Raw genomic sequence first — 13840 nt, forward strand, 5'->3', positions numbered from 1 at the left:
TATGTAGGTCAGAGAAATCAATTTTTTCTCGGGGGAGCATGCCCCCGAACACCCTACCTCACATTTAAATGCACATGGCTGTGGGAGGTGGGGGGTAATGTGTGCTGATGTGGCTACAATGCCAGGGCTCAATTTTTGGCCCAGTGTTCAGCAATTTTAACATAGTATCGTCATCATATCAGTGTTGATGGACCAAAATAAAACCATTAAAATATAAAGTAAATAAGTATTGTGATATGTGGTGCCACAGTGACACTCTTGTCCCAAAAGGTATTGCTACCATGATACACAAGATGTGAGTCATTTTTCCCTATTGCACCTACACAAAATTTGAGGGTTCCCCCACCTACCAAATCCCACTTTAACCACTGAATATAGCCTAATGTTATTTTTTATTTAATCGATGTTGATCATATGAAAAGTGAACAGCATGAGTAAGATAGCATCATAAGATGGGTCAGACATGATTTTGACCACTTTATTAAGTTTTGTTTTGTAGAAAGCCTTTCTTTAAATTAAATTTCGTTTTGTATAAATTGTATTCTAATTTTAATCACTGTTTCATTAACCAATTCCCTGGAATTAATAAATAAGAAGCAAATATAGCAGACATATAATCAGGAGGACGTAAAAGCGCCAGTGCGATCTCTTGCGCGTGAACTGGAGCTCGTCTCATAAATGAACCAAAACTCGGCGTATAGGCTAGGCCTACTTGCCTCACAGACATGAGAAATAAATAGAAAGCTTAAAATATCTACTTTTAAACAAAATTCAAAACGAAATGATAAAATTTTAGGCTACAGTAGCCTGGCCAGGTTTGCCGATGTGCGTTATAGGCTATTTATTTATTTATTTTTATCCCTGTGCGCCGATCGGAGATGGAGTTCACTACTGATATTCTGGGGATACAACATAGCCAATTGGCTATACTAGGGACTTTAGCCTTTAAATATATTTGCTGCAATTGGATCAGTCTCCTTTTTAGAACAGCCAAGAGCTTTCTAGCCTCACGGCAGCAGCGCCTCGCATCGCTCACAGACCTTAAAACAGTCAGCGCCGCGGATGCGGTTTTGAAAATGTCATTATAGATCAGACGGAAGCAAATGCAGTTAAACTCTTTATTAAATGATGATACAGATAGGCAGTCCAACATCCTGACCGACAGGTTAGTGGCGCAGGGACTCCGATGGTCAGACGTGACAAGTGCAGCGTGCAGTGGTGGTGGTGGTGGTGAAGTGACTCCAACGACGAACAGAAATCCAATAATCCACAGAACAAGAACCGGAACAGGAAAGGCACAAGACTGAACGACACTGGAACACACACACCGGGAACCACAAACAACGATCTGACAAGGGAGATGAGAAGTTGATGAGAATATATACACATGGATTGATAGACTGCAGCTGGTGATGGGGTAATGAGTGATTGAGCGGCCACGCCCCTCTAATCAGTGCACACCAATACAACAACAGAAACACGAGACAAGAAGACATAGGATTTACCAACCGTGACAGAAAATTGATCAAAAAACGTTGGTGCGGACAGATGATGAGTTTTGTGATGCGGCTGCGGATGAAATAATAATAGCCCATCCGTGCATCTCTAATACGAATTGAATGTTATTATGAGTCATGGAACATTGCGCTCCCCAACTCGCAAAAGATCAGATTTTTTCTGATGATAAGTTTTGTTTAGAAAACCTTGAATATTGAAACCTTGGTGATGACGGTGATGACGGTGACGAGCTCAGACCCGCGGTTGGAGTCACGAGACCGGTATTGCGGTAATGCAGTAACCGTCCCAGCCCTAATGCTACTGCTCACGGTTGCAGTGTGAAATTACCATAACATTGATTTTGAGTGTGCGCTGCTGGCGACTAACAACGAACTCTTGCTTACTCCTGTGTACTGTATGTCAAGTCAAGTCAAGTCACCTTTATTTATATAGCGCTTTTTACAATACAGATTGTATCAAAGCAGCTTCACAGTGATAACATGAAAATAATATAACAGAGTTTGTTTCTAAAAGAAAATTGAGTCAACGTCCACCTTAAGTAAGGCAGATCAATAATATTATTGAATATTAAATGTCCCCAACTAAGCAAGCCAAAAGTCAAGGCAACAGTGGCAAGGAACCAAAACTCCATCAGGTGACAGAATGGAGAAAAAAACCTTGGGAGAAACCAGACTCAGTCGGAGGGCCAGTTCTCCTCTGGCCAACGGAGGAACAGTGCATGATTTATGATTCGGGCAGCATTACAAGGCAGATTGGATCGGAACATTTAGAATATTTATCCATTTCCATCTTTTGGAAGTCCAAGTAATCACGCCGGTGTTGAGACGAGTTGTTGAGGATCAGTGCCGTCCACCATAGAGGGTCCATATCGCCGGTGTTGAGTCGTCTCTTCACAGGCTTTTTGATTGGGGTATCTGAAGTCTCCGTGAAAGGCTATGTTCATTCTTCCTTGTTGTTTGTCAACTTCACTTTATTTTTCGAGAAACTTTATTTTGTGTCGCTTGTGTGTTCGTGCATTTTTGGGAGCGGAGCAATGAAGGGAGGGGTGTGTTTGTTTGGGTTGGTTTCAGATAGCCTATATCAAACAGTGTTCAACAATGATTCTCAGAAATTGCTTACTGCACCTTTAAAGTATATTGCAATTATAACTCAGTCCTTCAAATACATCCGATAGGCTACTGATAGAATCTTTATATTTTATAATCAGGGATTATAATTGATTATATGCTATCTTTTAAATTCATAACATTCACTGTATGTTAATGTTAATGGGTTAAAACAAGCATATCAAGCATATCCTTTGCTTACAAATTGCCACTGGCTTAAATAACATTAGAAACTACATTGCTTCCATCCATTGTGTTGGAAAGATGTGTAACTCTTTAAATAAAAAAAGATCTGGTGTGTTTATATATTTGTTTTTAAAACTAAAAACATTAAGGTATTATTTTCATTTTTTAAATTTTGCGATCTTTATTCTGTGGCTTTGAATAGATTATAGAATAGGATTGAAGCGGATAAAAATATGATGCTGCATTTAAATGTTTTAATTTATTGTTTTTAAAAAAAATCTTGCTTGATCTGTAAAGCACTTTTGGGTTGACTTCTGTTGTTTTTTAAACTTTCTACAGAAATAAAGGTTGACTTGACATCAAAGGATTAAAGCAGGGTTTACCAAAGGTCCAGCTGAAAAAAAGTTTGGGATTCCCTGGGTTAAATAATTAATCCGTTTTGTTCGCAATATCACGAGAGAGTGATGTGTATTGTGACAGGAGTTTATTATTCAGTTTTCCTGGATTTGGGTCAGTTATTTTTCAGTTCAGAAAGGGTATTTTGTTCAGGTAGTGAATTGAAAACTTTGAGAGAAAATGCATTTGAAGGAATATCTTTAGCTTTTAATCTTTGCGTTTGAGCTGGGACCCACAGACAACGTGCTTTGTTTTCATACAGTAACATTCAGCAAACAGGGTTGCCAAGGGAGATCAACCCAACACAACTGAAACTGCACAGACTTCTGATGTAGATGGAGAGTGTTCAATAAACTGATAAGGCTGAAACGATCAAATAGCTGATACTTATTGGCTCATTAGTTTAAAAGGTCAAAATGCATCTTAGTGGCATCAACCGTAATTCTTTGTTTTCGCTATGTGTGTGACATTCATTACCTCATAGGCTCACTTGTGGACAAAAACATGTTTTGCTCTATATTATACATTTTGTACATTGTAAAAACAAATCATAGAATTTAAAAAGGGCAACAGTCAGTTTGCATTACTTGTGAGTTAAATAATTAATTAATTTACAGATTACTAATTCAATGTTTGAGTGAATGTAGATTGATTGCTTTTTTGCACATCATTCTTTTAATAATTTGTGCGTCCTCTCATGTTTTCTAATAATTTCATATTTAAAGCTGCAGTAGGGAGTTTTGAGAAAATGTTGACTTAGCCTGAAAATTTTAACAAGCACAGCTAACAGGTCCAAACCCCTTGCTCTCTGCCGCGCTACAGCCCTCCCTCCACAGCTCCTCCCCCACAGTGGAGCCTGCCGTGAACGCGCAGGCTAGTAAGCAGGACCTCCGATGACGGCGGATTATAAACAGTTATGGAACATTCTGTCATGATTCTGCCATGTCTTTTGATTTCTTTGGTCTGGTGACAGAGTCATGACAGACCCATGTTTTGTGTACAAGCACATGGCCTTTTGCTTGGGCCATGTGCTTGTGTTGTCTCGTCACGTAACCCCGCCCCCTTGTTATCCTCGTCTTGTCATTATTGTCTATTGTCAGTTTCACCTGTCCTTGTCATTAGTGTTCCCTTTATAATCCCCTTGTGTTTGCTGTCCTGTGTCGGGTCATTGTTTGACTTTGTCATACGTTGTGTGAGTCTTTGCTAACTTTCCTGTGAGTACCTTTTGAGAGTTTTGTCTAGTGTATTACTGATCCTGTTTCTGTTATTAGTTTATAGTCTAATTTGTCAAGTGTTAGTCTAGTTTAGTCTTCCCCCGTCAGAGTTGTCCTTGTTTTACCCCCTCGTAGGTTTTGTTTTCCCTGTTTTCTGTCTACAATAAACGTTCTGTGATTGCATACTGTCTGCGCCTGGGTTCATCAGCCATCCACATAACAGAATGAACCGACCAAAGAAGAACCCAGCAGACCGTTTGTCCTTCTCTGCCAAGCATCGTCTGGACCCCCTTGAAGAAGTCTGGTTGTCTTCCCCCCTCAACAAGAAGAGTGTCACCCTTCCATACTCACCCGAGGGTGAGTGGATCTTGTCAAACCTTTCCCGGCTGTATGACCACTTCTCCCGGAAGGAGTCTGGGGCGGCATCCTCGAGGTCTTCACCTTCTGCCTGTCTTCCTGTCATCCCGGAGGGTCGTATGATAGGCGTTGCGACGCTTGGGGACCAGGCTGGTTCCCCACGACTCCAGAGGCATCTTCCACACCCACTGACCTCCGTGGTAAACGAGGGAGACGGGTTTCGTGGGATTCCCCTTCGGAATCATCTTCATCTGAGCTTACCCAACCAGAGATGGTCTTCCCAGTTCCTGTTTTGTCTTCCGCTGAGCCCGTCCAGGTGATCACGAGTCCTGCTGTGACCATTGCTTCCCGACCTAGGAGAAAGAGGAGGAAGAGGGGAGCCTCCCATCCTTCGTCAAGCGCCGTTCCAGAGCCCGCTACTGCAAGCGCCGTTCCAGAGCCCGCTACTGCAAGCGCCGTTCCAGAGCCCGCTACTGCAAGCGCCGTCCATGAGCCCGCTACTGCAAGCGCCGTCCATGAGCCCGCTACTGCAAGCGCCGTCCATGAGCCCGCTCCTGCAAGCGCCGTCCATGAGCCCGCTCCTGCAAGCGCCGTCCATGAGCCCGCTCCTGCAAGCGCCGTCCATGAGCCCGCTCCTGCAAGCGCCGTCCATGAGCCCGCTCCTGCAAGCGCCGTCCATGAGCCCGCTCCTGCAAGCGCCGTCCATGAGCCCGCTCCTGCAAGCGCCGTCCATGAGCCCGCTCCTGCAAGCGCCGTCCATGAGCCCGCTCCTGCAAGCGCCGTCCATGAGCCCGCTCCTGCAAGCGCCGTCCATGAGCCCGCTCCTGCAAGCGCCGTCCATGAGCCCGCTCCTGCAAGCGCCGTCCATGAGCCCGCTCCTGCAAGCGCCGTCCATGAGCCCGCTCCTGCAAGCGCCGTCCATGAGCCCGCTCCTGCAAGCGCCGTCCATGAGCCCGCTCCTGCAAGCGCCGTCCATGAGCCCGCTGCTGCAAGCGCCGTCCATGAGCCCGCTGCTGCAAGCGCCGTCCATGAGCCCGCTCCTGCAAGCGCCGTCCATGAGCCCGCTCCTGCAAGCGCCGTCCATGAGCCCGCTCCTGCAAGCGCCGTCCATGAGCCCGCTCCTGCAAGCGCCGTCCATGAGCCCGCTCCTGCAAGCGCCGTCCATGAGCCCGCTCCTGCAAGCGCCGTCCATGAGCCCGCTCCTGCAAGCGCCGTCCATGAGCCCGCTCCTGCAAGCGCCGTCCATGAGCCCGCTCCTGCAAGCGCCGTCCATGAGCCCGCTACTGCAAGCGCTGTTCCTGAATCAGCAGCTTGTTGCCCGATTACTGAATCTGCCTCTGTGAGAGCTGCGGCCAATCAAGCTGCAGAAGCAGTCCTGCAAGCGGTGTCTGCTCGTAAACGGATGCCTATCATTGTTGCTGCCGAGACTCTAGCAGACTACCTTGCCAAGCTTGTCAAGATCCTCGATGTGCCCGTCATCTCTTGTCCCGAGCCCACTGTGTCTGTGAGCTCTATTCCCAAGCCTACCCCTGTGAGCGCCGCACCCGATCCTGTCCCTGTGAGCGCCGCACCCAAGCCTGTCACTGGAAGCGTTGCACCCAAGCCTGCCACGGAGAGCGCTGCACCCAGTCCTGCCCTTTCGCCTGCTATGTCCCCCGTCAGGAGTCACAGGACCTCCCCCCGTGAACTCTGTGTTTCCTCCACCTCCTCTGCCTTGTATGTTGTTTTTGATGTTCCACCCTAATCCTGTTATTGTTTATTCTTGTATGCCCTTATTAGTGTTTTCCATGTTTTGTTGGTTTTTATCCATGTCACGGTCTGTCTTGTCTTGTGTTTAGTTTCCCTTTGAGGAGCGTCTGGTAGCCGCTCCTTAAGGTGGGGGTTCTGCCATGATTCTGCCATGTCTTTTGATTTCTTTGGTCTGCTGGCAGAGTCATGACAGACCCATGTTTTGTGTACAAGCACGTGGCCTTTTGCTTGGGCCATGTGCTTGTGTTGTCTCGTCACGTAACCCCGCCCCCTTGTTATCCTCGTCTTGTCATTATTGTCTAGTCAGTTTCACCTGTCCTTGTCATTAGTGTTCCCTTTATAATCTCCTTGTGTTTGTTGTCCTGTGTCGGTTCATTGTTTGACTTTGTCATACGTTGTGAGTCTTTGCTAACTTTCCTGTGAGTACCTTTTGAGAGTTTTGTCTAGTGTATTACTGATCCTGTTTCTGCTATTAGTTTATATTCTAGTTTTGTCAAGTGTTAGTCTAGTTTAGTCTTCCCCCGTCAGAGTTGTCCTTGTTTTACCCCCTCGTGGGTTTTGTTTTCCCTGTTTTCTGTCTACAATAAACGTTCTGTGATTGCATACTGTCTGCGCCTGGGTTCATCAGCCATCCACATAACACATTCACTAATAGGGACGAAACATCAACAATATGCTTTACATTGACTATGGCCTGCCCATACTTTGACTACAAACTTGGTCCTCAAATCATTATGTATTTTGCAATACATGTAACTTCATAACATTGCACTCTTTCTATAAGTTATAAATAGCTAGTAAAGATAACGTTAAAGGATTAGTTCACTTTTAAAAAACTTTTGCTGATAATTTACTCACCCCCATGTCATCCAAGATGTCCATGTCTTTCTTCAGTCGAAAAGAAATTAAGGTTTTTGATGAAAACATTCCAGGCTTTTTCTCCATATAATGGACTTCAATAGGACACAAATGTTTCAAAGACCAAATGACAGTTTCAGTGCAGCTTCAAAGGGCTTTAAACAATACCAGACGATGAATAAGGGTCTTATCTAGCGAAACGATCGGTCATTTCAAAAATAAATAAAAAACTAAGTTTTATAAGCACAAATGCTCGCCTTGCTCTGTTCTTTGATGCACGTTCGTGATCCTGTTTGAACTCGTTCATCAAAATGAACAAATCTTTTTTCGAGTCATTTTGTTCGTTGAATGAACGAAATGACTCCGAAAAAGACTCGTTCAAAAAGAACAAATCTTTTTTTGAGTAATTTCGTTCGTTGAATAAACGAAATGACTCGAAAAAAGATTCGTTCATTTGGATGAATGAGTTCGAACAGGAGAGTCAGGAACGACGGTACGCGCTGTGTAAGAGAGGGGTGATCAGCGCGTGAATGTCTCAGCAGTGTCAATCACGTGATTGACACTGCTGAGACATTCCTCCTGGCTCTGTTTGGTTGCTTCTGACCGGGAGCGGTGTATTTCTGCAAATGGCAATAACACCACAGGGAGGAGCCAGAGGAGTCTCATATTCTACTGCAGGACATAATGACAGTTTTAACAAATATTTGTTTACAAAAGTTACCTACTGGAGCTTTAAATGAATCTGTTACTTGTCAGTATCTTTGTAATTATTTGTGAAATTTACTAGCAATTTCTAAGTGAAAATTTCTTCTATACCATTTTTTTCACCAGTATATATACACGTGAAATCACATGGGGAAAAACGAAATACCTTTCTAAACGTGAAAACAAAACCCACAACAACTGTGTGAATAAAACTGTTAAACAGTCAAACAATGCAACCATATTAATTATTCATGCCCCAGTGCATGCTGGGAGTGGAGCTGAACCACAAAACCTTTTTTCAGTGTAGACCTATTTAAACTCAAAAATGCATTACTCTAACTTAAATTAAAAAGTCATGACAGAAAAAGCATTTTTAGCTAAATTTACTTGATGTAAGAACTTTTTTTTTTACACTGTAGTGCATTTATGTCTACCAAATAGTTTTGTGAATAGTTAAGTCTGCAAAATAGGTCTGTTTACTAATGTGTTTTTGTACAGTGCTGCTATTTAAATTTTTTTGTTTGATATATAATATATTGTATGTTATAGAATTCTACCTTTTATTCAACACTGCATCCTTGTTAACCTGGATGCTATTTTAACCATAAAGAGAGATATATAATATATAAAAGAGAACTGTAAAATGCTATAGAAAATAGCTAGTGTGTCTTGTGAGTGTTTTGTGTTTTTTTTAATGAAAGTAACAAAGCTTTAAATGTTGCCTTTGTATTCCTCCTCGTTCCCTGCACAGGCATTGCAGTGACATCACCGTCTTGGGAAACTTGTCCAGTTTAGAATATTCATGTTTTTTCAACATGCTTAAAATCAGCTCAAAGAGATCATAAAATATTTAATGACATTAAGGATAGATAAAAATGCCAAGCATTGCATTTAGAGTTTGCTCATGGATCTGCATGCGTGTCATACAACTAATTATACTTCAGCTATATATGATAAAGATACACAGTTACCTTGGAATCTGAATATTGATTTATCCGTGCACCTCATTATTATTATTATTTTTTTTTAAATTGCATATGCATAATCTGTAATTTAGGAATGATAATCAGCCGATATCGATTATTGGTTGATATTTCTGTGCATTTCTAGAAATAATTATTTTCACTATAGGCCATCTGCCTATTGTTTCTACTGCTATACAACAATATAACTGTACTAATCATCTTTGGACCATCAACTCTGACCTTGGGCCCTATCATACACCCGGCGCAATGCGACGCCAGGCTCGCAAGTATTTTCCGCTAGTTTCAGCCTGACGCAGTTATCTTTTTCACATCGTGCACCACATTGTTCAAATAGCAAATGCATTTGCGCCCATTTGTGCGTCCATGGGCTGCTGGTCTGAAAACGAGGTGTGTTGAGGCGCATTGTTGGCGCGTTGCGATTTTGAGGCAACTTAAATTGACTATGTCAATTGACTAATGGCACAGTATTTTTTTATTATTTAAAGAGCGCATTAGTAATATGAGCCTAGAGGCGGGTCCACAACGCGCGTACACTCTTCTTATTACACACACAGAGCAGCACACAAACATGCCAAATATTAAAAATAAAATGATTACTGTAATGATGGTGCAGACACAGAGGAATCCATTTGCAGCTTTATTGAGAATGGTCAACAGGCAGGGTAAATCAACAGCAGACAGAATCAACAAAGAGAGCAAAAAGCAAGACGAGGTCACAGGGCAAAGGTCAGGGCAGGCAGCAAAAGACAAAGTCCAAAGAGCAATCCGGGTCAAGACAGGCAGAGAACAATCAGAGGTCGGGGTACACAGTCCTAGGTCAGTAATCAGATCAGCAGACAGAGATAAACGGTTGGAATTGAAAGCCAGGGCAATGCAATACTTCGCAGAGAAGTGGTGTAGAGAAGTGGCTTTTATGTGTGTGTAAATGAAGTGCAGGTGTGTGTGCAATCAGTGCAGTGCAGGTGTATGAGGTTTGGTGTAATCACTCCAGGGAGGTGTATGATGGGAAATGTAGTCCAGGTAAACCCAGGAAGTGCGTTGCTAATCGTGACAATTACAATGTAAAAGATTATTATTATTACTCATTAAGAGAATAGGAACAACCCCTTTAGATCATGCACCGGGTGCGCTGACAATAGGCTTGTTTGAGATGCGCCTTGCTTCGCCTGAAATGTAGTCGAGAGTAGATGGCTGCAGTGAGAGGAGGAGTGAAAAAAGCGCAGACAAGCCGGACAGTTCTCGCTTCTCGCAGTGGATCTGACACCTGCGAGATCAATGATGGATATCGCGGGATTCACGGGATTCACGCTCGTGCACAGTGTTGCTAATAAACTGGATATAATTTAAGTTCTGTTGCTTTTATATGAAAATAAATATAATGAACAAGACACCCAAAGTACTTGTTATTTAATTCATTTCCAAATAAGTGTCTATCAATATTTTTTTCTTTAATACAGACTAGGTTATGTGGTGTTGTTTTTTTATAATAAAATGAAATTGCATAACCCATAGAGATCGCACTGTCCGAGAGTTTGGGAATATTCACACATAACTTTTACACATAAAACATGATATCCGAGTTTTAAAATCAAACATTTTAAAAGAGAACAATACATCACGGTTGTTTAAACCAATCAACATTAAGCTGTGTTCTTAGCAAGTCGTTTCCCATCGTGCTTTGATCAGCGCAGTCGGTGGAGAGCAACTGCACGCGACTGCAGAATCCGACACTTGCGCCTTGCGCTCGCGAGAGTTTTTTGACACGTAAGCATGACATCAGAGCAAGGCGGACCGCACTCGGACACATTTCTAACCGGCGTGCATTACACGCTGATCACCGGTTAACGGTTTTGCGCAGATTTTGCTCATCTCAAACAAGCCTCATTTTTCCCGTCGTTAAACTAGCAAAAGAGGATTCGGTCACTTGCGCTGTGCACCTTAGACCATGCGCTTAGATCATTAAAATAGGGCCCCTTGTGTCCATCAGCTTAGCCCCCTGTCTTCTAATGTGCCAAAACCCTTGGTGTCATTTTTGATTCCACACTGTGTTTTGATAAGCAGATTAGTGCTGTTGTGAAAAGCAGGTTCTTTCAGTTAAGATCTATTGCTAGAATCAAGAAGGACCTCGAAACTGTTATTCATGCATTTATAACATATCTGGACTACTGTAATTCACTCTATTTGGGTTTGCCTAAATCAGCTGTAGATCGTCTGCAAATTGTACAAAATTCGTAAGACAGATTACATTACACCTGTGCTCGCCTTTCTTCACTGGTTACAGGTTAAGATCAGTGTTGATTTTAAAATGTAGCTTTTCGTTTTTAAAGCTTTACATGGTCTTGCTCCTCAGTACATTTGTGATCTTCTCACCCCGTACACTATGCTTTAAGATCCCTTCGATCATCCAGTCTATTACTACTCTACTAAATTATGGATAGTACTTTACTATCCTATGAGGCCACGGGAGAGGATTTATGAATGTCAGTGAAGGTGCCAGGTCTGTACTTCGCCGCCTCTCAAGAGCTTTGCGCTTTGTTGCTTCTGATAAGAAACAAAGTCGCAGCTTTCAAATTCTGTGCATTTTATCACGCAGTTTTTTTGACGTTCTTAAATCTGACGTGACAGATCGCTGTAGCATTTCAGTTCAAGCGGCAGCATGGATAGAAAGTCATTTAGTCATTCTTCTTCTTTAATACAACTTACAGCATGAAAATGCATGCATGAACTTCACGGTATGTTGAAAGATACAGTACAACTTGAAGAATTTATAATGTCTCATTTACTCGCTAAATCAGTGTTTCAACCGTGGAAAGATATCAATAAAACAGCTTGTGAAAAATTTCACTTAACGTTGCATTTACCTCAGGTTATCCAAAATGATCAAGTGTTCACAGTTGGTTAGTTAGCTATAAAAATAAAACACTAGAGAGAAGCTTATTTACTGTTAATTATATATGTATGTTTGAATAAATATGTCATGAAGACAAATGCTTATGAAAGCTATATGTGCAACATAGTTGTATACAAACAATTCCAGTTTTTATTATTTCTGAAAATAAATAGCAGTTGAATATATAATAGTACTCTGTTGTTAATTTTAACCTCTAATATTATATTAATGTAACCAAATGAGAGGGTTCCTTCCTTGTATAACTACTGGTATCGGCAGATATCATTCTGAATTATCGGCTATCGGACGGAGAAATTTACAGTTCTTCTCAATACTCCAATTGATGCTTTCTCATTTCCTCTCTCCGGCGTCCTCCAGCCCTTGACCCGGAAACTGATCAAACTTAACCATTTTGAAGGCCATCTTAATTCTACAATTGCACCGCGAGGAGGCGAGAAAAGCTTCCCAAGGAGTCATGAGCGAGGATACACAGGTGTATCCTTTCCTCGCATCCTAAAGGGTGAAGCTAAGATGCAAGGAAAGGAAATGAGGATACACAAATAAAAAATGAGGATCACCCTTAGTATTGGTGCTTCTCAGCAACATCTCTTCTCTTGTGACAACCTGTCACTCACATGAGATCACAGCAATAGCAAACCACAATGATCCAACCATCCTGTCTATTCCTGATGGATTGTTCGAGAAGCCGTTTCACTCTGATATACATCATAATAGTGAAGAAAAGACTATCACAACTCCCATTTCATGCCAACTTTAAAATATTTTTGTAAACATGGTGATATAACATTTTAAATATGTGCAAACATGTGCAAACAGAGCTGAGAGTGCTACACTTTGGCAGTATTAAAGTTGGTCAGTAATCTTAACAAAAATGCAAGGAGAAGGGAACTTTCCGAGTGACAGGTCTTCAAATTATGAAGAATGTTCATTATTAAAAATGTTAAAATTTGAGTGCTATATACAGTCTTTCTTTCTTTTTACAGGGTAAACTGGTGAAGTACTTTAGTCGGCAGCTGTCTTGCAAGCGTGAAGTGTCCTTACAGGAGCGGAATGTGGACCTGGATGGATTCCCGCAGCTGGGACATTGGTTCCGCATTGTTAACATGAGGAAAGAGGTTATTGAGGTATGTACAATCCTGTATGTTTTGTCCTCAACCAGTTAAAGGGATAGTTCACCCAAAAATGAAAATTCTGTCAGTAATTACTCACCCTCATGTTGTTCCAACCACGTAAGACTTTCGTTCATCTTCGGAACACGAATTAAGATATTTTTGATGAAATCTGAGAGCTGGATCACTCCTCCATAGGCTTCTAATACTCACGCATTCAGCCTCAATCTCACGGTCTCACGCTCAACAAAGAAATCTCACGCTAAATTAGACATTCTTCTGTGCTGTATTTTTTTTTCACTCATGTGCACTAAGTTCCGAATTACTATAAGCAAGTTCAGGCTCTTAACTACTGATTGGACCACTGCATTTTCTCACGCAGAGAAAAATCGCGGACAAAGAGGACACTGACACCGACAGACTAGACAGAGAAGGTTACTTTTGATATGGAACAAATTCTCAGCTGTCAGATTCTGTCAATATTTCCAACGTTTTGGCGCTTTGTTCAAACCGCACGTGATACAGTAGCCCCCCCCCCCCCAATTTCACCACTAGATGTGAGAAATTCCTACACATTGTCCCTTTAACATTAATGAAAGACGACTGCAGGTATATTAGGCTGCTGTCATTTTAAAACCGGATGTACAGATCCAATATACTGTTGCACATGTGTTTTCTTTCTCAACTGTTTACGTTCATTTAAGATATAAATGACTGTGTTTACAAGGATACTTGACAGATAAGT

General features: G+C 42.1%; 1 protein-coding gene across 5 annotated transcripts in view; it reads left to right on the forward strand.

The window, feature by feature from the left end:
* The window catches only part of ksr2 (kinase suppressor of ras 2), a 134152-nt gene that overhangs the window by 5696 nt on the left and 114616 nt on the right, over positions 1–13840 (forward strand). For all 5 annotated transcript variants that reach the window (XM_077241639.1, XM_077241638.1, XM_077241640.1 and 2 more), the window contains exon 2: positions 12970–13110. In XM_077241639.1, coding sequence (XP_077097754.1) covers positions 12970–13110 — 141 coding nt within the window. The remainder of the gene's footprint in view (positions 1–12969; positions 13111–13840) is intronic.

Source organism: Siphateles boraxobius, unplaced genomic scaffold (assembly GCF_051911475.1).
Source record: "Siphateles boraxobius isolate OS27281-9 unplaced genomic scaffold, OSU_SipBor_1 24, whole genome shotgun sequence".
NCBI classification, from domain to species: Eukaryota; Metazoa; Chordata; class Actinopteri; order Cypriniformes; family Leuciscidae; genus Siphateles; species Siphateles boraxobius.